The sequence below is a fragment of the Panthera leo genome, chromosome B3 (assembly GCF_018350215.1).
Source record: "Panthera leo isolate Ple1 chromosome B3, P.leo_Ple1_pat1.1, whole genome shotgun sequence".
NCBI classification, from domain to species: domain Eukaryota; kingdom Metazoa; phylum Chordata; class Mammalia; order Carnivora; family Felidae; genus Panthera; species Panthera leo.
In genome coordinates this window covers 33,383,684-33,410,514 of record NC_056684.1, presented here as the reverse complement: position 1 = coordinate 33,410,514, position 26,831 = coordinate 33,383,684, and the positions used below count along the sequence as shown (strand labels likewise).

Sequence of the window (26,831 nt, the reverse complement as noted above, 5' to 3'; positions counted from 1 at the left end):
ATGACAACAAGATGTTCTAAGAAAAAGGAAACAGAAAAACAAAATGGACTTGAAAGCATCAAAGAGTTGGGATTGGCAGGATATGGCATGATTGAATGGTGGGAAACAAGAAAAGGACATAGGAAGGGGGTGTAGGATGAAAAGAAAAGAGCTCTCGAAGACCTCTTGGGTTTGGTGTGTCTATAAGAAACCTGGATTTGTCAGGCAGTTTGCTAGGTGTTTGAAACTCAACAGATATCTGGATTGGAGGAAGGGACTGGACTAGATCTGGCAAATGAGGCAGAGACACTGTACACTTCCTGTTAGTTCTGTTTCCTGGGGTGGGGGAGGGGCAGGAAAGTGTGTTAGGTCAGAGTGGGTTAGGTTCTGTGGCAGTTGAGAAGAGCAATGAGCCAGAAACTAGGATGGAGAGAAGGGAAGGAAATGCCATGCCCTTACACAGGGTTTACAATTCCAGCATCCTGGGTTACCCAACATATAGGGTGAGAGAGCCTTTGTAAGCTAGGTTGTGGTGGGGTCCTTTTGCAGGAAGCAGCTTGTGTATGGCATGGGGGAAATGTCAAGGCAGGAGAGGCAGAGATCACTCCAACTTTTTTTTTTAATGGGGGACAGTTAAAAAGGAATATATTTACAAGTTGTGGGAGGCTCTGGAGCAAAAGACCCTGACGTGTGGAGGGAGGAGGAGTTCCCATCCAGTAGAGGACCCAGGGTTTGTCTTTTCTGTGAGTGGAGATGGAGATGCCTGAGATGACATTCCTTTCATGATGTCCTCCTCCCTTCCCCACCACAGCCAATTCTCCCCTACCGCATGTACCACTTCTCTTCTATGTCACCACACCAGCGACAGCTTCTGGAGAGGACCCAAAGCTACATCCGCATGTTCTGTGCTGGCCTCATGGGCTTCATCTTTGTCCTGCTGATGTGCTTGTCCCCTTTACATTGGGTGCGGTTCATGGTAATGAAGGACAAGAAGAAACTCTTTGCGGGGCTCTGGACTGTGTGCCACCATGATCTCTGCTGGAGCCACGTGCCAAAAGCACCCTGTGAGTGCCTTCCAGAGCCTAGAGCCCCCTCCTTTGGTAGATCTGCTCAGATCCCCTACAGCTTGTCTCTCTCCCTTTCTCCTTCCCACAACTCTACCCCTTCTTTTCTCCCGATTCACAAGCATGTAAGGACAGCTCCTCCAAACAGGGTAAATTTATCCCAGTTTGTCTTCACTAGACTTCTCCAATGACTTCAAAGCCCCAGCTCCTTAATTCTTGGAAGCTAATGCCTAGTGACCTTGTTCTTTTTCCTTCCTCTGCACTCACAACTTCCCAGGGGGGAAAAATAGTAGTAATTTGCACCTTAATATGAAAGTTACCTCATAATATGCCTCTCAAGGTTATAATTTCAACTTTTCTCTCATTGAGGAATAAATTATTTCTTTCCTTGTTAAAGGAATTCCACATGTCAATGAGGAGATGGAAAGAGGGTCCTTACTGGTACCTGTGAGGCCACCCACTTGGTGGCTCCTTACTCTGACTCTATTAGATGTAAGACAAGTGCTAATTCTGTCCTCCTCTGCCCTTCAGTCCCTTCCCTAGACCCTGTCTAGCCTTATTAGAGGGCAGGTCACCTCTTCTCCAGCCAAGCCTCTCCTTTTCCACTTCTCCTGGCAGACTACCTCCAATACTCCAGGGCCTGCTTCCTCATCTCTGCCTTCATCATCCTCATTATCATTATACGGCTCAGCACCTTTCTCACCAAAGGGCCAGGAGACAAAACCCACATAGATCTGGGCATGTCCATCCTCTCTTTCATCTCAAGTACAAAATAATGAGGTTGGAAAAGTTTGTCCCTGGAGTCCCTGTACGTCTTCCCCTTCTGGGCCATTTCTCCTTATTTTACCAAGTCATTCCCTACCTCACGTGAACACTGCCATCATAGGACAGTGTCTCTTCCCATAGGGAAGAAAGCTTTTGGTAAACTTTTACTCCTTATGGGTCTATTGCCTTTAAAGGGGGGGCTCTGAAGAAACTATGCCTAATCCAATGGAAACATCTCTAGAAGTTGTTATCTGATGGACTAGCAGAGGAGATATCATAGGCTGGAGGCCCTTGTGGCACTAAGACAAATTTCAATGTAGCTAGCTGGTACCTGTTCTAGTGGTCTTATTTATAGGCTCCAACTTAATAACCTTATTCCAGTCAAAGCAGAAGTTCTTCGTTCTCTCATTCTAGTTAATTGCCAAATGGGTCTTCCCATGACACTGCCATGTAATAGGCCTCCATGGCATAATTGAGATGGTTGAGGGTGACAAGGAAGTGCAAAGAGAGGGAAGAGGGTGGAATGGGAGGGATGGCAGAAGGAGGGTTATGATGGGGAGTGATAGCTTTCATTCTGATCCCAGGCACCTGCCTACTCCTCTGCCTCATTTTGTTCCTGATGCAAGTGAAATTGTACAGTAGGAACGTCTTGGAGCCCCATTTCCTATTAGCCTACAGCCTCAATTGGTGGGGCAGTATCTTCTACATGACAGTTGGTGAGTCAATCCTCCTGTTAAGCAGTGAAGGCACAGAAAAGAAATTTCTACATGGTTGGTCCCCTCTCTTTTGCTTTCTTTTGGTTGTATGTTTGACATATTAGAATCTCATAATTTGGAAGGGCTCTGTAAGAGTTATTTCTATGTCAGTGAACAATTCTTAATAGCAAGTCCCTCCAATTGAAAACTTTTTTTTTTTTCTAAAATGATACTTGTCCCTACACAGGTAGGAGTAAGATTCAGGAAGTAAAGAAGGAAAAGACATTAACTGAGCTATGAATAGTTCTTCTGTCCTTCCAGAAGACATCTCTTAAATTCCTCTCTCCTTTTATTATATTAAATAACCTCTCCACCTTAATGGATCTCCAAAATAAAGCTTCAACATATGACATATGTTCCTCTGTAATATTACTAATATAAAGCAGAGATATAGGAGTTTTGCCTGTGTAACATTTCACCTTTAATCCTGCTAAGCCACATACTTATTTTTATTCATTAATTAACAATGGCCTCCAAACCATTGCATCACACACCCTATTAGTAAAACACTTTTCAGCAAGCATTCTGAAAAGACACATTTATTTATAAAATATGTACATGTATTATATCATTCATATATTTATTACAGTGTAAAATATACTCAAAAATGGAACTGAAAACAAAATTTGCTAAAAATGCAAAAATAAACTACTATTTTCTGCCTGTGCCCCAATGAATTGGCTTGCATACCCCTTGGGAAATACTGTACTACAGAAAAGCTGGGATCAATGTTTTGAATCTCAGCTCCCTAAAGATAATGAACAGGATATTCAGAAATGTATTGTAAAGCAAATTCTATTATAATTAAGCCAGTGCCTCAGGGGTGTTTGATGACTTAAGATTTTATCTATTACTAATCCACAACGCTGACCCTGACCTTTTCTTTTTCTCTAGGGTTCCTCTCTGGACTCAATCACATAAGTTCTCGGGCTACTTCTCCAGATCAAAATCTCCTTGTGATTCCTATAACAAGGACAAGAATAGGAAATACGGCTAGAGTAGACCGGGGGCTAACTGAAACAAATGTAGGTGTTTCTAAGTGGATGAATCAGGCACCAGAAAGGCAGTCAGGTTCAGTGGCACAATCAAGTGTCTACACAGAGAAAGGGACTCAGACAAAGACAGTAACCCAAAAAGTGCTAGGAAGTCAGGTTGAACCAGAGGTCCAGGCTGAGTCAGGGACCCACACAGAGCCAGAGATAGGAAATGAATCAGCAATAAAAGATGGGTTAATAACTACAAGGTTAGCTACTGAGATAGAACCAATTGACACAGTAGAGCCAAGGCCTGAGGCAGAGATAATTGGGAGTGTGGCTGATGATATGTCAAGCAATAGCCTTCAGGGTAATGAAAACAAAATGACCAAAAACTGGAATTATGAGGACAGAGTTTCAGCTGAGAAAAATGAGGATGACAGAACAAAAAATTAATCTTAGATACAAGGTAGTGAGAGCAAAGATATTAAAAACAAACAAACAAACAAACAAACAAACAAACCCTAGAAGGCTTAAAGATGTTTTGTTGGGTCTGAAGTGTTGTAGGAGTATCAGAAGTAATTCTTTTTTTTTTTTTTTTTTACATTTTATTTATTTTTGAGAAACAGAGTGAGACAAAGCGTGAGCGGGGGAGGGGCAGAGAGCGAAGGAGACAGAATCTGAAGCAGGCTCCAGGCTCTGAGCAAGCAGTCAGCACAGCACTGATGCGGGGCTTGAACCCACAAACTGTGAGATCATGACCTGAGCCGAAGTTGGATGCTCAACTGACTGAGCCACCCAGGCGCCCCAGAAGTAATTCTGATATAATAGTATGACGATTCTTTTGAACTGCACCCCCCCCCCCCCCCCCCCCCCGGATTATACCTCCTTCACGGAGCAAGTGGTATTATGGATGAAAGCAAGCCATTTGTATGGGTTAGGGCAAAGGCACCAATAATGTAAGGCTCACAAGGAAAGAAATGCAAAGCTTATTAAAGGAAGTTTCCATGTTAGTGTTGTGTGCTGTGGCTGGGAAAGGTTGGCAGGAGATGAGATGCCCAGGCCACCAAACCTTTCCAGATTTCCATGACCACACAATGGCACATCTCAGTGGGACTGAAAGAACTTTCAGTTTGGAAATTCAAACTCTCATTTTTGGTCCTTACTTCTTTAATTCATTAGGCTGACTTTTGGCAAGCATTTAACTTTCTCGGGCCTAACATCCTTCATTGACCAGCTAGACTCTGAGATTTCCTCTAGTGCTCTTTATGGCCACGAATGATAAACAATGGAGAAATTATTCCTTTGGCCATTGGCTCGTATGACCCCAGATTATTTTAGCAAGTAACTTAGTCTAGTCAGAGGAACTAAATTCAGTTCTCTACCTCCAAGGCTACTTTTGGCAACTCCTTATTTTTTTATTTAGATACCTCATTTAAAAATGTAGCTGAATCCCACTGTTTTTAACTATTTGGAAGAACTAGAAAGGAAGAAAAAAAGAGAAAGGCAAAAGGCCTGAGACTCTCTGACAGAGTCTACCACATAGACTCAGGGAATTTCAGTGAGGCCTTAAACAGTTTCACAAAAGAGATTGTGGCCTTTGAAACTGGAAGCTAGTTTTTTGGTTGGAAATATTAGTAGTTCACCATGAAAATCCACTCTTAACTCCTTAAATAGTTACTATTGCTGGCTGTTTGCACCTCTAGCTAGTCAGTCAAATTTTATGACCCTTAATTTTGTCATCTTTAAAAGTGGCTTCAATAAATGATACCATCTCCATTCCACATATTTTACTTTCTGGAACATTAGATAAGGAACCAGGAGAGAGAAGAAGATGAACAGGGCAGGAAGCATTAAAAGATATTCCTCCCAGCATAATGAATTAACAGATGCCTGCCTTAAAGTACAAATTCTCTAAGAGGATAGTTAAAATTTTGGCCATACTTTAATGTGTGTTACTTAAATCAACTGGATAATTACATAGCCAAATGTGACTAAGCAGATGCTTTGATAGATGACAGAGGAGGAAGAAGAAACTTTGCAAAGGGAAGGTGTAGTGGGGGGGGGGGGAGAATTTTGTGAGCTTTCCGTCAGGATGAAGGGGCTGATTACCTGGGGGGCAGGCATACTGAAACAGTAAGAAGAAATGTGGGACACTGGTAAAGACAAACTTCATTTCCATTACAATTTTGTCTACAACCATGAAAGTATCCAACGTTTGACTGGTTTGGAAACCTGTAACCTGCATTTTCTTGTATTCATACCTGTCTTCCCATGCATCATCCATCCATCAAAAAATTATAAAAGAGTTATTGAACATGAATAAGTAGTTCACTGTGTAGAGGGGGATAGAGACAATAAGAGTAAAGGGTAAAAAACAGGTTTCTGGAATTCTCATGGCACACAGAAGTCTCAGCCCAATTCAGTCTAGGGGCTTAAAGGAAAGCCCCTGGAATTGGTAAAACATGAACGAGCTCAATCTGGAAAAAGAAAAATGATAACTAGAACTTGATCTAGTTGAAGAATCCCCGAACAAGTCTTTAGTGTAAAGCTGACTTTCCCAAAGGTTCTGTAAACTGAATAATATTACAGCAGCCTGTTATTAAAAGGTAGAAAGGAAAAACAAAATTTAATCAGCCATTTTTGTTCGTGGGACTCTAGCCTCTTGTCATAAATGCTTGGCTTTCCTTTCTCCTTTCTTTCCTCTGTCCTCTTTTACTTTTTGCTACTCCATTCTTTTTTTGAGTAATAACCATTCCTTTCTACATTTTCTTACACATGGAAATTTCACCTTTTTTCAAACTTTATACCCAATATCACCTCTGGGTTTTCTTAAGGGCTCAGCTAATTATTTGAAAACCTTGTATAAAACTCTAGGTTTTAGAAAAGGTCCATCATCTAGCTTTAAAGGAAGGGTTTATTTCTTTTTCTGTTACATTTGCTCTTTGGAGTATTTTGAAAAGCTGTTCTGTAAGTTCTTCTTCTGAGAGTAGATGAAAACAACAGTATTAAACACAGTATTAACCTGTGATGCTTTTCTTTCTCATCCTTCTGTTGTGGGAAAGTGCTATAGTTCTTCTACCCCTAGAGAAGGTATTTGCTCCACTACTCTCCTCTTAGGACCCTCCTGAGTGGCTAAGCTAGCTCAAAGAGCCTGCCTTGGCAGTAGGGTCTAAGGCAGAGACAGTCCTGATGCCTCATTCCAGAGTATCAGTGGTTCCATTCTTCTCTTCCCCCTCACTGTCCCAATTTACTAACAGAACTAAATTAAAAATTTTAGTGTCATGAATAAAAACAATATAGTCAACATTCAAAAATCAACATCTAAATTAAAAATTAGCCATCTAACCAGTAGAAAAATGTAGCAATAAAGCTTATAATAATAAAGAAAATACATAAGAATAAACACAAATGTGAAGGATCTATGTGAAGAAAACTAGAGTTTTCTTATAAGAACAGAAAACTTATTTAAATAGTAACATACCACCTAATTAGTCACATTCCAGCCGCCTCTATAGCTAGAGATGATCATATTACATATTTGTGGCTGATGAGACATCAGAGGAAATATGTTGTGGAGTTACAGAGAATATGTATTTGCTTTACAAACACTCCTGGCACTTCTCCCAGTTTTTTCATTTTGCCTTAAATGATAGTGTGATGGCTAGAGCTGCAGCAGGTCATATTAGAAACACGAAGAGACAAGCATGAAGTCAGAAGCCAGCATCTGAGGATGGCATAGCAGAAATGTAGAAAAAAGCTTAAGTCCTTAATGACATTGTTGAGCTGGTGAAACAATGCCAAGAATGACCTCCTTCCAGAATTCTTGTTATATGAAAAAAATAAAGCCTTAATTTTAAAGACAGTGTTAGTTTTCTATTATAGGCAGCTACATACTTTTCTAGCAAATACAAAGTATAAATACTACAAAACATAAATATAAAATCAGGTGGTAGAAGAGAAGAAAAGTGAGGAGAAATACTCTAGTGCTGATTTAATTATTCTCATAATAGGAAATCATTGGACCCATCTATAGAAAGAGAGAATTAAAGGTATAAAGTTATCATTATAAATGCATTCAACAGAAAAAATGCAAACTTTCCAACATACTTTAAGAAATACAAACACAAAAAGTGAAGGAAGCACAGACCACATTTTGAAGAAAATTAAATCTATAAAAGAAGTGTATCTGAAAATAATGATATGCTCAAAAACCAAATAACTCATTAATGAGTGTGAATACTTAATATTTAACTAATAAAAACTATGTGTTTCAGATTGAACCACAAAACAAAATCTGAGGTTATATACAAAATGTATACCCCAAGCAAAGTGATTCAGAGGATTTTAAAATAGAAGGATGAACAATGAACATGTAGAAAAAAATTCAGAAAATAACATCATTTACAGTAATTGCTCAAAGAAAAATGAAATACATAGGTATAAACCTAACAAAACATGATCTGTATGCTGAAAATTATAAAACACTGATGAAAAACATCCATGAAAGTCTAAATGAATGGGAGACATACCTTGTTTGTAGATTAGGAGACTCAACAGAATAAAGATGGGGGTCATTCTCCCCAGATTGAGCTGTAGGTTTAAGGCAATTCCTATCAAAACCCCAGCAAGGATTTTTGGTGACATAGATAAACTTCTTCTGAAATTTATATGGAAAGTCACAGGCCCTAAAAACCTAAAACCTGTAAAAAGAAAAACTGGGAGGACTCACTGTACCCAATACTAAGGCTTGCTATAGAGCTGCATAATAAAGACAATGTATTGGTGAAGGAATAGATACATAGATCAGTGAGACAGAATGGATACCACGCAAATATGCTCAACTGAAACACAAAGACAACATAGTGGAGGAAGGATAACCTTTTCAACAAATGGTGCAGGAGCAATTGGACACCCCATAGCTATAAATATGAATGCCAACCTAAACCACACACCTGGTCCACAAATTAACTGAAGATAGATCATGGACTTAAATGCAAACCAGACTTATGAAACTTTTAGGATAGACACGAGGAGAAAATTTTCCGGACCTAGGTCTAGGTAAAGAATTCGTGGATATGACACCAAAGGAATCAATGAAAGGGAAAAGTTGATAAATTGGAACTCATGAAAATTAAAAACTTTGGCTCTATGGAAGACCCCGTTAAGAAGAAAAAATCTCCTAGATGACTGAGAGAACATATTTTCAAGCCATGTATCTCACAAAGGACTAGTATCTAGAATATAGAACGCTTAAAATTCAATAATTAAAAGGGGCACCTGGGTGGCTCAGTCGGTTGAGCGTCCGACTTCGGCTCAGGTCACGATCTTGCAGTCCGTGAGTTCGAGCCCCGTGTCAGGCTCTGGGCTGATGGCTCAGAGCCTGGAGCCTGCTTCCATTCTGTGTCTCCCTCTCTCTCTGCCCCTCCCCCGTTCATGCTCTGTCTCTCTCTGTCTCAAAAATAAATAAATGTTAAAAAAATTAAAAAAAAATTCAATAATTAAAAAAGACACACAAATGGAACCATTCAATTAGCAAATGTGCAAGATGCATGAACATGCACTTTACCATTGAGGATATACAGAAAGCAAATAAGCACATGAAAAGATATCAAGCATCATTAGACATTAGAAGAAAGTAAGTTAAAAAACCATTGTGATGGGGTGCCTGGGTGGCTCAGTCAAGTGTCCAACTCTTGATTTTGGCTCAGGTCATAATCACAAGATCATGGTATTGAGCCCTGCACAATGCTCCATGCTCCACACTGAGCATGAAGCCTGCTTGAGATTCTCTCTCTCTCTCTCTCTCTCTCTGTCCCTCTCCCCTGCTTGAGCTCTCTCTGTCTCTCTAAAAAAAGTGGGGTGGGGCACCTGGGTGGCTTAGTTGGTTAAGCATCTGACTTCGGCTCAGGTCATGATCTCACAGCTTGTGAGTTCAAGCCCCACATTGGGCTCTTTACTGACAGCTCAGAGCCTGGAGCCTGATTCGGATTCTGTGTCTCCTCATTCTGCTCCTTCCCTTCTCATGGCCTCTCTCTCCTTTAAAAATAAACATTAAAATAAATAAATAAATAAATAATTTTTTAATATTAATTTTTTTTAACTTTTTTTTTATTTTTTTTAATTTATTTTTGGGACAGAGAGAGACAGAGCATGAACGGGGGAGGGGCAGAGAGAGAGGGAGACACAGAATCGGAAACCGGCTCCAGGCTCCGAGCCATCAGCCCAGAGCCCGACGCGGGGCTCGAACTCACGGACCGCGAGATCGTGACCTGGCCGAAGTCGGACGCTTAACCGACTGCGCCATCCAGGCGCCCCTAATTTTTTTTTAAAAACACCGTGCTATATCACTGCACATCTATTTAGAATGGCTAAAATAAAAGAGTAATACTCCCAAATGCTACTGAGAATGTTGAGAAATCAGATCACACATATATTGCTGGTGAGAAGGTAAAGTGGTGCAATCATTCTGGAAAAGAGTCTGGTAGCATCTCATAAAATTAAACATACGATTACCGTATGACCCAGCAATTGTGTTCCAGGACATTTATTCTAAAGATACAAAAACTTATATTCACACAAAAAACACATACAGGAATGGCTATGGCAGCTTTTTTTATAATAGCCCCAAACTAGAAGCAACAAACGTAAATGTGAATGGTTAAGCTGTGGTCTATAAATACCATGGAATATTACTCAGCAGTAAAAAGGAACAAACTATTGATATGACAGTTCAGTCTCACAGAACATGAGATCATGAACTGAGCCAAAACCAAGAACTGGACACTTAACCAACTGAGCCATCCAGGCGCCCCAGACTTTGTTTTTACAGATCAGTTTAAAAATTCAAGTTAACAGGGGCACCTGGGTGGCTCAGTCGGTTTAAGCGTCCAACTTTGGCTCATGATCTCATGGTTCGTGAGTTCAAGCCCTGCATTGGGCTCTGTGCTGACAGCTCAGAGCCTGGAGCCTGCTGCAGATTCTGTGTCTCCTTCTCTCTCTGCCCCTCCCCCCGCTCGCACTCTGTCTCTCACTTTCTGTCAAAAATAAAAATAAACATTAAAAAAAAATTTAATTCAAGTTAATGATCCATTATAGTGGAAAGAGCATTGCCCTAAAAGTTAGGCAATTGCAATTCTAGTGCCAACTCTGCTGTTGGTCACTTAGGGAACAGGCAAGTGAGTTTACTCTGTTGAGCTTCAGGTTCTCCTTTTATAAAATGAAGGACTTCTTAAAGTCCCTGCCAGCTCTAAACCTAGTCAATTCTACTTGTTTGAACATTCAGAGGAACCAAGTACATATTATACAGATTCTAATTTCTAATTCTTTTGCAGTTTAAGAGAGATTACGCAGGCCCCTGGGTAGTTCAGTTGGTTAAGCATCTGACTTCGGCTCAGGTCATGATCTCACTGTTCGTGAGTTCAAGCCCTGTGTTGGGCTCTGCTTGGACATCTCAGAGCCTGGAGCCTGCTTTGGATTCTGTGTGTGTGTGTGTGTGTGTGTGTGTGTGTGTGTGTGTGTGTGTGTGTGCGTGCCCTCTCTGGCTCACTCTCTCTCTCTCAAATAAACATTAAAAAGTTCTTTTTTTAAAAAAAAGAGATTATGCATGTGGAGCTCTGTCATCTCAGAAGAAAGGTTCTACATGGTGTCCATAGAACTTGTGTGCTATCACTGTAATGGCAACTTTGAAAAAACCTCTCTGGAGAAAGTAGTGACAAAAAGCCGTAAAGCCTCTTTGTTTACTAGTGGTAAATGGGTATGCTGGTAGCCACCCCCAAAAACTGTTTTGGCTCTGACTCTAGGTTTGGTAGGATATTGCAAACTACATCGTACTTATGCCAGCTTTTTAAGAGTATAAATAATTACCTTTTTATAACTAAAACAATAAATATGTATATGACATAAGTATATGACAGTTCGGTCTCACAAACTGTGAGATCATGAGCCAAAATCAAGAATTGGACACTTAACTGACTGAGCCACCCAGGCGCCCCTCGTGTTTTTTAGTTTTGTGCATTTACTCTCCAATGTCTTGACCTCATTCCTTCCATGCAACTGTCAATCTCTCCTGTGCCTAGGTTTCCCAAAAGAAGCCCAATACATTTCTCTAATCCTGTACTATTTCTACCCACTTCCGAATTCAGCTTCTTCTTTCAGTTGCTCTGGGTGGACAAGTATCTAACACTGGCTTGTTCTCTCACTTGGCTCAGGGAACATGGTCTTGGCAGCCTGTTCCTACTATGACTCAAAGGCTCACAATTTCACCAAAGCTCAGATTTCCACAGAGATTTTGGTCCATTATTTAAAATTCTCGTATGATCTAGTTTTGTTCTGATTGTCTTTCTCTAATTAACTCAATCCTAGAGTATTTCCTAATCCATAGTTTCCCTCTGCACCCCATACCCTTTTCTCTCTCCCCCACCTCCACACCCAAATTCAACTTCTTTGACCCCCGCGTCTACACTGTTTTAATGACATTCCTACCTATCATGTTACTATTTAAAAAATTTCATATACATTGAATAACAACCACTGTTTATTGAGTGCTTACTATGTGCCAGCACCTCTATTAAGCATTTTACATATAATATGCCAATCTTACACACTCTTGTGAGATAAGTTCTATCAGTTCCTCCACTTTCCAGATGAGAGCCAGAAAGATCAAGTGACCTACCAAAGTACAGAGCTCGTTAGGTGGTGACCCAGGATTTGAAACCAGACACTTAAAACATTTTTTTAAATTCCATATAATTAACACATGTTATATTGGTTGCAGGTGTACAATATAGTGATCTAACAATCCTATACATGACTCTGTGCTCATCATGAGTGTGCTCTTAATCCCCTTCACCTGTTTCACCCATCCCTCCCCCACCTCCCCTCTGCTAATCATCTCTGTTCTCTATCATTAAGAATCTGTTTTGGGGCACCTGGGTGGCGCAGTCGGTTAAGCGTCCGACTTCAGCCAGGTCACGATCTCGCGGTCCGTGAGTTCGAGCCCCGCGTCAGGCTCTGGGCTGATGGCTCAGAGCCTGGAGCCTGTTTCCCATTCTGTGTCTCCGTCTCTCTCTGCCCCTCCCCAGTTCATGCTCTGTCTCTCTCTGTCCCAAAAATAAAAAAAAAAAAAAAAAAAAAAAAAGAATCTGTTTTTGTCTCTTTTTTTTTGTTTGTGAAACCAAACACTTTGATTCTGGAGCCTCTACTATATTGTTTCCCATAGAAACATGGATTAAAGTAAAAAGCAGGAGATTAAGAAGAAAGAGATGAGGGTTTTCAGTTTTTTTGACACTGAGCTAATAATATCACTTTGGACAGATCATGATCTTTCTGATTTTCTCATTCGTAAAAAAAAAAGAGAGAGAGAGAGAGAGAGAGATTGAAATAGAGATAACGAGACTCTCATTTCATAATATTCTGTGATCCTGTTGTGTGAAAAATGTATTTTTGGATTTTATTTTTTCTTGCCATTGCATGGAAAGGTTTTGGAATTTTGCCATTCTCCCATATTTTCATTTTTATTCCAGAACTAACTCACATAACAACAGTGAAACACAGGTGTGTGTTCTATCTCTATTTCTATAAAACAGAATGTTATTTGGGTAGGATAAAATTTTAGAAAATTTTAAATCTCATCCCTATTTATCTGGCATTTTAAGATCTGATCTCTCCATGGTGGCATTAGATATTTACAGGTGGAAAATCATTGTGGCTTTGCCCATGAAATCAGTGTTTATTTGGTACATATCATATAGTTTCCACAGCTATAACAATTGGTTATTACATGTTCATCTTTGAAACATCAATCTATCTTCTTATCTTTTTCTGATCCCATGTTCCTATTTATTTCTTGAATTTATTTTTCTTTACGTTTATCAAGTCTAAATCCAGTTTAATTTTAAGAATTAAGATTGAATTAGGGGCGTCTGGTTGGCTCAGTTGGTAGAACATGTGAACTCTTGATCTCGGGGTAGTAGGTTCAGGTCCCACGTAGGGCATAGAGCTTACTTAAAAAAAAAAATCAGAATAATTAAGATTGAATTAGCAATTTTAATGGCTCCAGAAGTAGAACTCCTTATTCTTTTAAGCTGAAATATGTTGAGAAGATCAGCAAGGTCAAGGAGAGAGGGCAGGTGGGGATAAAAGAGTAAAGCCCTTTTGCAAATAGGCACACTTCCACAAGCTGAAAGCAGGTCTTTCAATCTCAGTAGGTCTTCAGTCCCTCTGTGTTTGTTCATTACCTTTTTTATTCTTTGGAAAACATTTTAACTACCGTTATAATTATTTTGACATTGCGTATTTTGCCTCCTCTTTTTTTTGGAGAAGTCAGTAGTAAAGGAGGAATTTAACTTTTAAAATGACCTGTTATATAAACTTATTGCGGGAGTATAAAAAAAAACAGGCTTAATTAAGAAAAGAAAAATTATTTTAACTGAAATGTAATGGTTATAGAACTCTGTAAATCTATTAAAAATAATTGAGTCATACACTTAAAATGGGTGAATTTTATAGTATGTAAATAAAATTTTACAATATGTGAATGAAAAATCCTCTTAGCCTTCTTTCTGCCCATACAAATGTACATACACTGTATAACTATTGTCTAATACTGGTTTTAACTTCCTTTTTCTCCTGTTTATTCAGATATCATGACCATCTTTCCAGATCAAATATTTCTCTATAGTATCATTTTAAGTGGTTAGCATAGTTTTTGATTTTATTATAATTCGTTTTACCAACTAATTCCCTTAAAACTTTTGGAGCTAGACTTTGATACTAATTTCCTTAGGTTAATTTACTAGAAAAAAAATGTTGCTGGATCAAAGGATATGATCACTGAAGTCAAACTTTCACTTTTGCAGACGACATGATACTCTACATGGAAAACCCGACAGACTCCACCAAAAGTCAGCTAGAACTGATACATAAATTCAGCAAAGTCGCAGGGTACAAAATTAATGTACAGAAATTGGTTGCATTTTTATACACCAGTAATGAAGCAACAGAAAGAGAAATAAAGAAAGTGACCCCATTCACAATTGCACCAAGAATCATAAAATACCTAGGAATAAACCTAACCAAAGATGTAAAAGATCGCTATACTGAAAACTATAGAAAGCTTATGAAAGAAATTGAAGAAGATACAAAGAAATGGAAAAACATTCCATGCTCATGGACTGGAAGAATAAATATTGTTAAAATGTCAATACTACCCAAAGCAATCTACACATTCAATGCAATCCCAATCAAAATTGCACCAGCATTCTTCTCAAAGCTAGAACAAACATCCGACTTCGGCTCAGGTCGTGATCTCACTGTCCGTGTGTTGGAGCCCCGCGGTGGGCTCTGTGTGGACAAGCGTGGAGCCTGGAGCCTGCTTTGGATTCTGTGTCTCCCTCTCTCTCTGCCCCTCCCCTGCTCACGTTCTGTCTTTCTCTCTCTCTCAAAAATAAATAAAAATTAAAATAATTTAAAAAAAAGAATTTGACCATTTTAAGGTTTTTTTTTTCTTGCTTATAAACTGCCCTCTGGAAAAGCTGTACTAATTTGTACTCTTATGAGTCATCATTCTGTTCCTGCTGCTCCTCTCAAAACTCAGAGTTTTATAAAATCTATATACCATTTTGACAGGTGAAAGTTGTATATTGTTATTAATTTCCATTTCATTTACTAATAAAGTTGCACTTTTTTGTTATTTATTGGACATTTGCATATTAGTTTACGTCTCTCTCTACCCCCCAAACACACAAAGTATGTGTATTATTAATTCATGAGATTTTAGAATACATTAAAGATAAATAACCTTTTGTCATACACGTTGTGAAGATTTTCTCCATTTTGTCTTTTATTTATGATTTTTTTTTAACAGAAGGAAGCTTCAAATTAGTCACATCTATTCGTCTTTTGCTTTAGAGATTTGCCTTTGGTGCTATCCTTGATAATGCTTTTCCCACTCCCAGATGATTAAATATTCACCAATATTTCTTGAACCAATTTTATATTTTCTTTCCTTTATTTAAATATATATCTGGATTTTATTTTGATATATGACATCGGGTTAAGGTCTAACTTGGTAGAAAGAACAAATGGGCAAAACAAGTTAGATCTTTACCTTTTTTACTGTATGTCTTCTAACCATTAAAAACTAAGTTGTATATGTAGTCTATAGACATAAACATGATAGGAACAGTCTCTGACCTCACGTAACTTATCAACTCAGAGAGGACAGACATTATACAAGCGTGGGGAGTGCTATGAAGAGGTGCTAAATTCTATGGTGGGGTACAGTAGGTGGAATCTAATTGGTTATTCTGGTACCTACTGAACAACTAAAAGGAGACCTTTTGGAGATGAAGGAGAATTCAATTAAAAAACAAGAACAAAAACAAAAACAAACCAGTAACAACAAACACTTATCTCAGAGTATCTGTAGGTCAGAATCTGGGTGTGGCTTAGCTGGGTCTGGTCTCAGGATCTCTCGCAAGGATGAAGCAAGGCGTTAGCCAGGGCTTCAGTCTCACAGGAATGCTTGATTGCAGGAAGATTCACGTTCAAGTGTGCATACGTGGTTGCTGGCAGGATTTAGCTCCTCATGGTACTTTTGAACCAAGGCTTTCAGTTCCTCGCTAAGGATTCAGTTCTTCACAGTTCCTTACTGTTGGCTGGGGACCCCCTCAGTTCCCTGGCATATAAGTATTGGAGAATTCAATTTTGTCCTGGGGTGGGCACTTCAGCTTGGACACATTAATTTGTAAAGAGTATTAATGTGGAGTAAAAATTAGCACGGCATTTGTATTCCCAGTTCCTGACCGAGCACTAAAGCGAATGTGTGAATACTCTGAATTTTCCGGTTGGTACACACTCCAGGCCTGTATATAAATTAATTTGTGAGTGAATTAAGCATTTACAAAGAATTAATTGCATGTTGAAGAGGACAAACACATAATTCTGTATAGGAGAGGAATGTCAGGAAAAGTTTAAGATGATTAGAACGGGCAGTAGTTGTAATGACTTATGAACTTGAGTTTCTCTTTCAACCACATCATGGCTATAGCTTCAAATTATTTTTCATTCTCTCCCTCTATTACCATTACAGACCATATACTGTGCCTATACTCCCCTGGAGTTACGCAATGTGGCAGCCCTGAACTCAGCCACAGAAGCATGAATATATTCGATTATTTTATTTTTTGATCTAATGCTGCGGGTTTTATTTTTAAACTCAGGAAATTTAATTTTTAAATGTGATTTAATCATTGGTAGATATTTACAAAAATTCTGAAACTAGAATTTGACTGTCCAATCTTAGACTTTGAAAGTTATAGTGTTAGCCTAGTGCATATATCCTCAACAGAGTCAATATTTGCCCTAAGGGGGCTAAAATTGGTTCTGGGGGTGTGTGTCAAAAAAAAGTCCTCTTTTTCTGTATAAAGCACAGGTATACATACAGTACATAGATACACAGTCTATCTGTGGTAGTAAAATTTCATTGGGGGGAAGTGATTAAGATGGAAAGGTTTAAAAAGGTTCCTTAGGGACTGATAATGAAAAAAAAAAGGTTGAGAAATACTGCCCTTGTGCTAAGCTTAAAAGACAGCTGTTAAATGAGCTGTCTTGCATTAGATTATTTCCTGTATCATTTCCTGTATTACACTGTCAGCTTCTTAAGGATAGGAAGTGTAACTTGTTTTGTATTTTTTCAATAACACCCACTACAATGGTTTACGTTCACCTGCATTCAGTAAATGCATATTTCATTGAATTAATATGGAACACATCTTACCCTCCTTGTATTCATCCTACTGTCCCATATAACCTAAATGAAATGATCAAAATTAGTTTAGTAAAGCAAGCAACCTGACATAGTCTCCTTCACAAAAATCCTAGGAAAATAATGAGAAGCTTTATTAAAAGAGTGAAAAATCTTCAAAGTAGCATAGTAAGAGAAGCACCGACTCTGGAAACAGAAAGATGAATCAGGGCTTTGATTTCTAGCTCTATCACTCAAGCCGTGGAGTCTTTAGTCAAGTTACCCAAGGAGGAAGGAAAAAGAGAATAAAAAAAGAATGGGAAAAGGGAAAGGAATATAAAAAAGGTACAGAGAAGAGAAAAGGGTATTTCTAAATCTTATGTATACCCTAAATTTCAGGTATGTGGACCTACTGGCAGTTCCCCAAACAGGTCATGGCTCAAATATGCCATATTCTTTCACACTTACATGCACATACATTCTCCCTTATTTCCAGAACATTATTTTTCCACCACTATTCAGCTCAAGCCACACCCTCCCAGGAAGCCCTCCATAACATCCTTGTCTGTCCTTGTCTGCCTCCCACACTGAGATGCCTGTCTTCTTGCTCCCCTAACATTCAGACCATACTTTATTATAGTACTTACGATATTGTAATGTAATTAATGGTTTGCATGTCTGTTTCCCTCACTAGTCTGTGAGCATTTTGAGAACTGAAATGGTTTAAAAAATTTTTAATGTTTATTCATTTTCTGAGAGAGAGAGAGAGAGAGAGAGAGAGAGAGAGACAGAGGGAGAGAGAGAGACAGAGGGAGGGAGAGAGAGAAACAGAGCATGAGTGGGGTAGGGGCGGAGAGAGAGGGAGACACAGAACCCGAAGCAGGCTCCAGGCTCGGAACTGTCAGCACAGAGCCTGACACGGGGCTCGAACTCAAGAACCGTGAGGTCATGACCTGAGCCGAAGTCGGATGCTTAACCTACTGAGCCACTCAGGTGCCCCTGAAATGCTTTTATCTGCTTCCTCTCAACATCTTAGCATAGTGCCTAAAATACTATTGGTGAACAAACAATGGGCTTGTTGAATTAACTAATAAAAACACAAGCATGCAAGAGGAGCACAGCAACATTTTTCAACAATTTGACAGAGGGTGTGTACTCTTCAAAGAGCCATTGCTTTACAATTGACTAATAATCATCTTTGTATACGTTCTCAAGCCTAAAACAAAACACTGTACATTTTCTGTGTCCAATAATGATGAACGTAATGAGTACTTTCACATTGTCAGTTGCTACAGTCCAATGAGGAAAATCCTATTGTTATTCCTATTTTTTTAGATGGGAAAACAGGCTCTTAAGTGGATATAACTTGCTGAGGTCATTCTTACCAAGTGAGGCTTCTTGCTCTGGAGCTTATGGTGCTGCTACACTGTAGCACCTGCCAAAGTTAGTTGAGTGAGAATATCCGCTTCAGTACAATGTACTTCTGTCTGACCCTCTTCACCTGCAACCTCCTACACACACTCACCTAGAAAGAAACAAAGGCTCATGCATGCAGTTTGTTATTGTTCAGCCAAAAAATGTGTCTGAATATGCATAGCTTTGCTTGATGTAAAAATATCTATCAATAACTATGAAATAACCCTTTGGGACTATTCTAATAACATTTATATAGAAGGTAATGATTTAATTTTATTGACCTTTCAAATTCTTTAAAATGGAAGCTCTGTTCGGTGCTTTTGCATTTGAGTGTGTTAAACCACATATCCAGCATGTTAAATTCTCTTTTCAAGAAAGCCAATGTAAAGCAGCTCATTAAGACTTTTGGGCGAGAAGTCATGTATCACAAGCCCTCCATTACTACCTCACTGACGATGTCTGTGAGGGTATAGTTGGAACCACAGAATTGAAAAACCAGTTCTAGCCACATTGCAAAATCACCATAAGGAGTGGCATCTGGTTCCTGGAGCTGGAAGAGGTGACTATGCCTTTTGAATCATGGTTATTGTCTCAGACAAAACAGATGAAAAGACCCCCTAAACCAAAAGAGAGCCAAAGGAAAACTTTTAAAAATGAGACTTTGGGGACAGGTGCACCTTCCAGGTGCCGCTGTCCCAAGATTCCCTCGGTTACTCCAGTCTTCAAGTCCCTAACACATTTCTCTTTTGCTCCCTGCTGCAGTCCTTTACTCACTCATAACAAGACTGCATTGTATCAGGTGTGTCCAATCTGCTGAATTCCAACATCAATCCTCTCTTGCTACAAAGTGTGAGAAGCTGAGGTACCGTTGGGGATGTGAGAGGTGATGTGGGCATTAGCCCTAGAGAAACCTTACATCAGGAGAGCTGTGGAGGACATGCACATTGGGCCCCCTTCTCCTCCTCCACACAACCTGCAAGTCATGGAGACCTAAAAGAATTAACAGGTAAGAGCACCAACAATGATATAATGTCAACAAGATGTAACACATTTGCAGTAAGAAGACAATAAATATCTATTGGCCTACTGTTTTTGGTTTATGTTAATTCATTTCAACATTATCAAAAACTTGGAAGTGTGTTAGAAATGGGAGATGCATAAACTACTCACATTCTAGGCATCAAGTGCCGGGTTTAAAACGGCTTGGAAAAACAGTAGTCTCTAAGCATGTGGATTAGGTGCTGGTTACGAGTGGCTTGGAAGGATGTAAGGCAGAGGGAACAGCAGATGCAAAGGTATAAAGGTCTGAGAAAGTCCAGCTTACAATGCTTTCTTAGAACACCCCAGTTTAGTAACTTCTGTCTCCTTTAAACTCCTTTAGCATTTACCACCTGTACCATTCTTCTTGCTTGTTATCTCTCTTTGATGTACAGTTACCATTTCTATAACTAACCTTTACATTTACACTTCCCCTTAAGTAATTTGATTTCTTAGGTGGTAGTGTTATTTTTAAAAAATCTCTCCGGAATGCCACTGAAAGGTGCATTGAGCTGGATAAACACTAATAAATAACTACTGATTGATTGACCACACACACACTCATACACAACTTACATATCTTAAGTTTTCATTAAAAATGCTACAATTTGGGGCACCTGCGCAGCTCAGTCAGTTAAGTGTTGGACCCTTGATTTTGGCTCAGGTCATGATCTCACTGTGGGATCAAGCCCCGCATCGGGTTCTGTACCCACATTGAGAAGCCAGCTTGGGATTCTCTCTCTCTCTCTCTCGCTCTCTCTCTCTCTCTCTCTCTCTCTCTCTCTCCCTCTTTCTCTGCGTCTCCCCCACTCATGTGCCATGTGCTCTCTCTCTCTTAAAATTAATAAATATTTTTTTAAAATGCTAAGATTGCAGGGGCGCCTGGGTGGCTCAGTCAGTTAAGCGGCCGACTTCGGCTCAGGTCATGATCCCGCGGTCCATGAGTTCGAGCCCCGCGTCGGGCTCTGTGCTGATAGCTCAGAGCCTGGAGCCTGTTTCAGATTCTGTGTCTCCCTCTCTCTGACCCTCCCCCGTTCATGCTCTGTCTCTCTCTGTCTCAAAAATAAACGTTAAAAAAAAAATTAAATAAATAAATAAATAAATAAAATGCTAAGATTGCAGCCACAAAAAATAAAGCAGGACTATGTAAATAGAGGATAACACGTTTATTTATTCACTATTCTATTTTTATGACCTATTTCTAAGTAGGAACAAACATTGCATATAGTCAATGTTTATGTTGCCAATCAGTTACAACAGTAGGTTTGATAGCAAACAAATTTTAACAAATTTATAACAAATATAAACACACATTTTATTTTTTATTTTTTAATTTTATTTATTTTGAGAGAGAGAGAGAGAGAGAGAAAGTGCACGTGTGAGTGGGGGGAGGGGGCAGAGAGATAGGAGAGAGAGAATTCCAAGCAGGCTCCATGCTATCAATGCAGAGCTGGACCGAGGGGCTGGACAAGAGCTCTACCTCACCAACCACGAAATCATGACCTGAACCGAAATCAAGAGTTGGATGCATAACGGACTAACTGACTGAGCCACCCTGGTGCCCCGGAAGGCACAATTTAGTACAGGAATAAGATCTTATTAAAATTACTGAGAATTGCATGGTAAAAACAGTGGACTTGAACTCTTAAAACCTGGAATCAAAGCTCTGCATCCGTTGCGAACTTTGGCAGATTATTTTTCATCTTTGAGCCTTTTTCCTTATGTATTGAATGAAGTTAAGAATTCCAACTTCACAAGATCACAAGGAGTAAATTAAAAACATACACACATCTACTCTCGCATAGAGACTCAATAATATATTTGTTCACTTTTTGCCCATTCATTCGTCCATTCATTCAAATACATCCACAAGGCAACACAACAAACTAGAAATACCGTGAACCACAGAGAAGCATTTCTTTTGAAAACTTTTGTTATAAAACTACTTTTTTCTTCAAGTGGTTAAACCATTAGGACAAACACATTTCCTTTCAGGGGTATGATCATTTGCTATTTTTTGCAGGACTATAATATAAGCACACATTTAGGCCAAATTAATGTGTGTTGCAGTTGCAGAGAACACAGACATTATGGTACATTTTGTACACTTGTCTAATTGCATGAGGGGCACTCTACTTCTAGTGCCAGAATTATCTTACCACCCATTGTAGATAATCACGTTCATGAAATCTTAAGTTCAATAATAGAGTCTTTAGACTCTGTATTCTGGAAGAAAGACAGGGAAGGGTTGTAGTCAGGAATCTCAGTTCTGTCTTGGTTATTAATATCTCTACCAGACTTTTTTTTCTTTAAAGTTTATTTACTTATTTTGAGACAGAGTGTGCATGCACACGCATGAGAGCAGGGGAGGGGCAGAGAAAGAGAGACTCCCAAGCAAGCTCTGTGCTGTCAGTGCAGAGCCTGACCCAGGCTCAAACCCATGAACCATGAGATGGTGACCTGAGCCCAAATCAAGAGTAGGACCTTAACCAACTGAGCCACCCAGGTGCCCAGACTTCTAATGAAGCATATAACCTCAGTTTCCCTAAGCTTTATTTTTTCCACACAAAAGTGGTGTCATAAGATCTATCTCCCAACAATGATATAACACTCAATTGTTGTTTGTAAGTACGCAGACAGATGTTTTTAAACAAATGCAAAGTACTCAATTAGCTTATTAGTCTCTCTCTGCCCTTTTGGTAAAATGTAACCTTAAATTTATTTTAAAATTAAAATGTAACTTTTTTACATCTTGCCTCGTAAAACACAACAACTAAAACATTTTTTAAAAAGCAATAAATGCTGCAATAAAATAAACTTTATAAACAAAATGACAAAAGATAATTTCTTTCCATCTATTTTTGGAAAGAGTGTTTTAATTATATTATACAAAAATTTTTGGTGAGGTGCCAAGTAAGGTGACCAACCAAGGCAGTTTGCCTTGGATTTCCCAGTTTTAGCACTAAAAAGTCCACAACCTTGGAAACCCGTTCTGTACCAGCTAGGCTTAGTCACCTTAGTGCCCTGCCATTAATTACTAGAGGCTTTTCCATAGCTTACAGCTCTGAACATGTGCCCTTAGAAAAATTCCATGAGTATTTTAATTTCTACATATTTGAAAAGCATTTGCATATCCTTCCTATTGGGATTTCATTCAGTGCCACTTGGTGAGCATATAAATATTTATAGAGTTTTGCTCTGTGAGTAGATATTTAATAAATGTATACTAATATCTTTTGACCTTATTAGAACATGGGGATAAGGGGAGTACCTAATTACCAGTAATGATTCTTTTGGCACCAAGAAAATATTAACTTGCCTATTCTTTTTTCAAGGACCTTGTCATGTTGTTTACAGATTACTGTACTTCTACCTGGTAATCATCACAGCTGAGAAAGCAGTACACCGGCAATACCTTTAAGATCAAGTCATTAAAAAAAACATTGTATGTGGGTCATCACTTGGACAATTTGGGGCCAGAGAGAAGTTGTTATACTGGTTTCCTTAAATAGCTCTATAACCTAACCTGATTCCAAGATAATTTCCAAAATATCAATGGAATGAGTGTTGCTGAAAATCTGGTTAAGAAGGGTTTATCTATGGGGGAGCCTGGGTGGCTCAGTCGGTTAAGCAGCCAACTTCGGCTCAGGTCATGATCTCATCATCAGAGGGTTCCAGCCCCTCATCGGGCTCTGTGCTGATGGCTCAGAGCCTGGAACCTCTTCAGATTCTACGTCTCCCTCTCTCTCTCTCTCTCTCTCTCTCTACCCCTCCCCTGCTCACACTTTGTCTCTCTCTCTCTCTCAAAATAATAAACATTAAAAAAAAAAAAAGGTTTATCCATAGAATAAGAGACCTCAAAATTCAAAAGCATTATGATGTTGCCCAGGATATTGACCAAAAAAGAAGTTATGAGATTATGGAAAAGGTTTCTGAGAAAAAAGCAGACCAGTATTCTTCCTTAGAAAATGGGGATGACTGAGGTCATGTGCATACTTGCATAATTCAAATAAAATCAATTAAAAGGTTATAAATCCAATTGGTTACAATTTTCCCCACAAGATGCAAGGTGACTTATGACACTTTTTTAAAGTTCTAAATTTGAGCATTTAACTATGTGTCAGGTACTACGTCAAGAGCTTTAGATGCATTATTCATTTCATACTCACAGATAATCCCACGAGAATAGGAATTATCCTCCAAAGGCAAACTCAGAAAGGTTCAGTAATTTGGTCAAGGTTATAGACAGCAACTGGAGGGGCACAGGCAAATTCAGGTCTCTTTCCTCCAAAGCCTAAGCTCTTGACCTTTAGTCTGTGCTCCTTCTCAACAATGCTGACATAAACTCTGAAAATTGTATCTTCAGTCCTACGTCCCCATACCTTCTGTCTTGCACATTAGTTAATATAACTGCCTATTTAACATCTCTACCTGGATGTCTAACAAGCATCTGAAATTTAACATGTTTCAGGAAATGGTACATCCATTGACCCAGTTCCTCAAGCCCCAAATCTAATAGGCATCCTTGTTTCCTCTATCAACCCCACAGTCAAGCCATCAGCAAATCTATTAGCTCTACTTTCAAACTATACCTGAAACTATTTCTATCATCTCCACTGTCACATCTCTAGCCCAAGCCATTATCATCATTCACCCAAACTACTGAGATAGCCTCATAATCTCTCCTTTCAGTCCATTCTCTACAAAGCAGCCATAGTTATTTCCTTTTAGCCATTTATTTTTTTAAATGCATATTATATTGTTTCATTCTTGTTAAAAACTTGTTAATGCTTCCCTTTGCAATAATGTAAACTTCTTAAGATAGCCTACAAGGCCCTGCTGTCCCCCTGCCTTTGCCTTGATAGCCCTTCTCTGACTTTATCCCATAACACTCTTCTTTGCTCAGCATGCTTCAGTCACATCAGTTTTTACGATTTCAATTTTCTTTGTGATGTAAAGTTATATACTTTGAGAGGATTTGGAAGGGCAATGGTGAGGGTTTGAGAAAACTGGTGAAGGTTTCAAGAGTTGTCTACAGAGGGAGGGCAATTCAGAAAAATTTAACAGGATTTCTGAATGGTGTTGATGGTTCAGTTGTGCTTGGTGACTAGAATTTAATAATAGAATGCATGTGATTATGCACATATTCCAGTGATGGTCAGCTGCTCCAGTACCAAAGGAGAGGATAAGGATAGTAGGATTCATACAAGGTAGGGGTAGATTGAAAAAAAATGAGGCAAAGGATATGAAGGTACTGACAAGTGTTACTTAATTTTTCTCACACGTATATAGAAATGGGGATGGGGTAGAGAGAAGGGTTGCTAGTGTCCTTAGCCAGCTGTGGCAACAACCTAGAACTACTAAGTAGAAAGAGAATCAAAGGACCAAGACTTACCAGCACTGATGTTAAAAACTTTAATTTACAAATCCTGATTATTTCAGGAAATCTGATTATTTAAACATATATAAAATGGACAAACTAGTAGCTTATTCACATCATAAAGGAACTTTTCATTTTAAAAATATATAGAGAGAGAGCAAGCAGGGGACAGGGGCAGAGGGAGAGAAAGAGAATCTTAAGCAAGCTCCTCTGGAGCTGCACTTGGGCTTGCATGACCCTGGGATCATGACCTGAGCTGAAATCACGAGTCGGATGCTCAACTGACTGAGCCACCCAGGCGCCCCACAGGATTTTTCACTTAAAAACAATAACTTTCCAAAGGGAACCTGTAGTTTGAACAGTAAGATTTATCAGTAAGATAGGAATTCAGATTTTTAAAAATAACTGGCCAATCCTTCAGGGTACCCCCAGAGGGTGCTTTCTCAGGCCTCTTCCTCCTTCAGGACACTTCTCTGGTTCTCCTGTCCTACTTACAAAAATTTAAACCCACTCTTATAATAGCATAAAATGCTCTTACTGTCCTGGCCCCTAACTTGCCTAATAATTTCCCATTTACCCTTCTTTCACTGGAAGCTGCTGAAACGAAACTAGTTTACACCTCCGTGCTTTTGCTTCTATTACTCTCTCAGGCTAAATCATCTTCTGTTGGTCTCAGGCTAGACCTACCTTCTCTGTTAAACTCCTAGCCACCAATCACCACGCAGCTCACACAGCACATTTCTAGATAAGAGACAAGTACTGTCTCTCTGCTATATTTGGTCCTTGTAGGTATTTCTATTACAGCTTGTATTGTGTTATATTGCAATGCATTTTATATATTTTGTAGTACATAACCCATATTATGCATCGTAAAGCATTTTTATGATTGATGTTTTAGGTCACCCGGCCGCTGGAACAGGGCGTTTTCTGTGGTTTTGGTCAAGTTCCTTTCCCTTTGAGCCTCAGATACAAAATGGGTACTGTGGCTCCGTGAAGATGAGAGAGAATGTATGTAAAGCCCTTACATAGTGCTCAATCAAGGAAAGCCATGACTGTTTACATTGCTTAGGGCCCTCAATTGGTAGCTGCTTGCTGAGATGAGTTCAGGAAACGCTCCTCTAAAATGACGTCACTATCGGCGACTTAAAAACCACTGCACTTCTGTACCAGCGTACAGCAGCAGAAGTACTTAAAACGAGGTTCACCTGTCACATAGTTTAGAGGTTCCGCATGAAACAGATTTCCATTTAGTAGCCCGGGCAACAGGAATTTTAGCTCAACAACCGAGGTCTTCCCAGAATATTACTCCAGGGCGAGCGGGAAGTGTCTCTACCGCCGGGTGGGAAGGCCGCCTTCGCTGGATTCAGTGAAGGGGCTGGATCCCTATGGCCTGCGGCGACAACCACCATCGTGTCCAGGGGCCCTTCTCTCGGTGACGACGAGGCCACGGCCTCCTCCGGAACAGGGTCCACCAGTGCCGGTCCACAGAGGGACCGCAGCCGGAACCGAGAAGGCGATTCCCGCGGCGCCGCGCTCCCATAGCCAGGCCGGGCCGTGGGGTCTCCCCACACTCCACGCAGGGGCGGCGGGGCGGGGCGCGGTGACGCCAAGAGGAGTGACGCGACGACGCAGCGCGACGCGGTGACGCACGCCCCTTTGTTGGCTCAGTAGCGGTAGCAGCGGCCGTGGAGGTGGCGCTGGGGACTGTTTTCT

General features: G+C 39.7%; 1 protein-coding gene across 5 annotated transcripts; it reads left to right on the top strand.

Annotated features, from left to right (window-relative positions):
• The first annotated feature begins 304 nt into the window (after positions 1-304).
• LOC122221828 (transmembrane protein 202-like) lies at positions 305-14,436 on the top strand. 5 transcript variants are annotated; one of them, XM_042941485.1, is made up of 5 exons: positions 305-482; positions 791-1,043; positions 2,393-2,524; positions 3,458-3,588; positions 14,397-14,436. In XM_042941485.1, exons 1-5 carry the CDS (start codon positions 405-407, stop codon positions 14,403-14,405), a joined length of 603 nt encoding a protein of 200 aa, XP_042797419.1. In that variant the 5' UTR covers positions 305-404; the 3' UTR covers positions 14,406-14,436. The 5 variants fall into 5 exon arrangements, with proteins under 5 accessions (XP_042797419.1, XP_042797418.1, XP_042797416.1 ...); XM_042941484.1 differs by lacking the exon at positions 14,397-14,436 and adding an exon at positions 7,194-7,375; XM_042941482.1 differs by lacking the exon at positions 14,397-14,436 and having other exon boundaries at positions 306-482; positions 2,435-2,524; positions 3,458-4,060.
• The last annotated feature ends 12,395 nt before the right edge of the window (positions 14,437-26,831 follow it).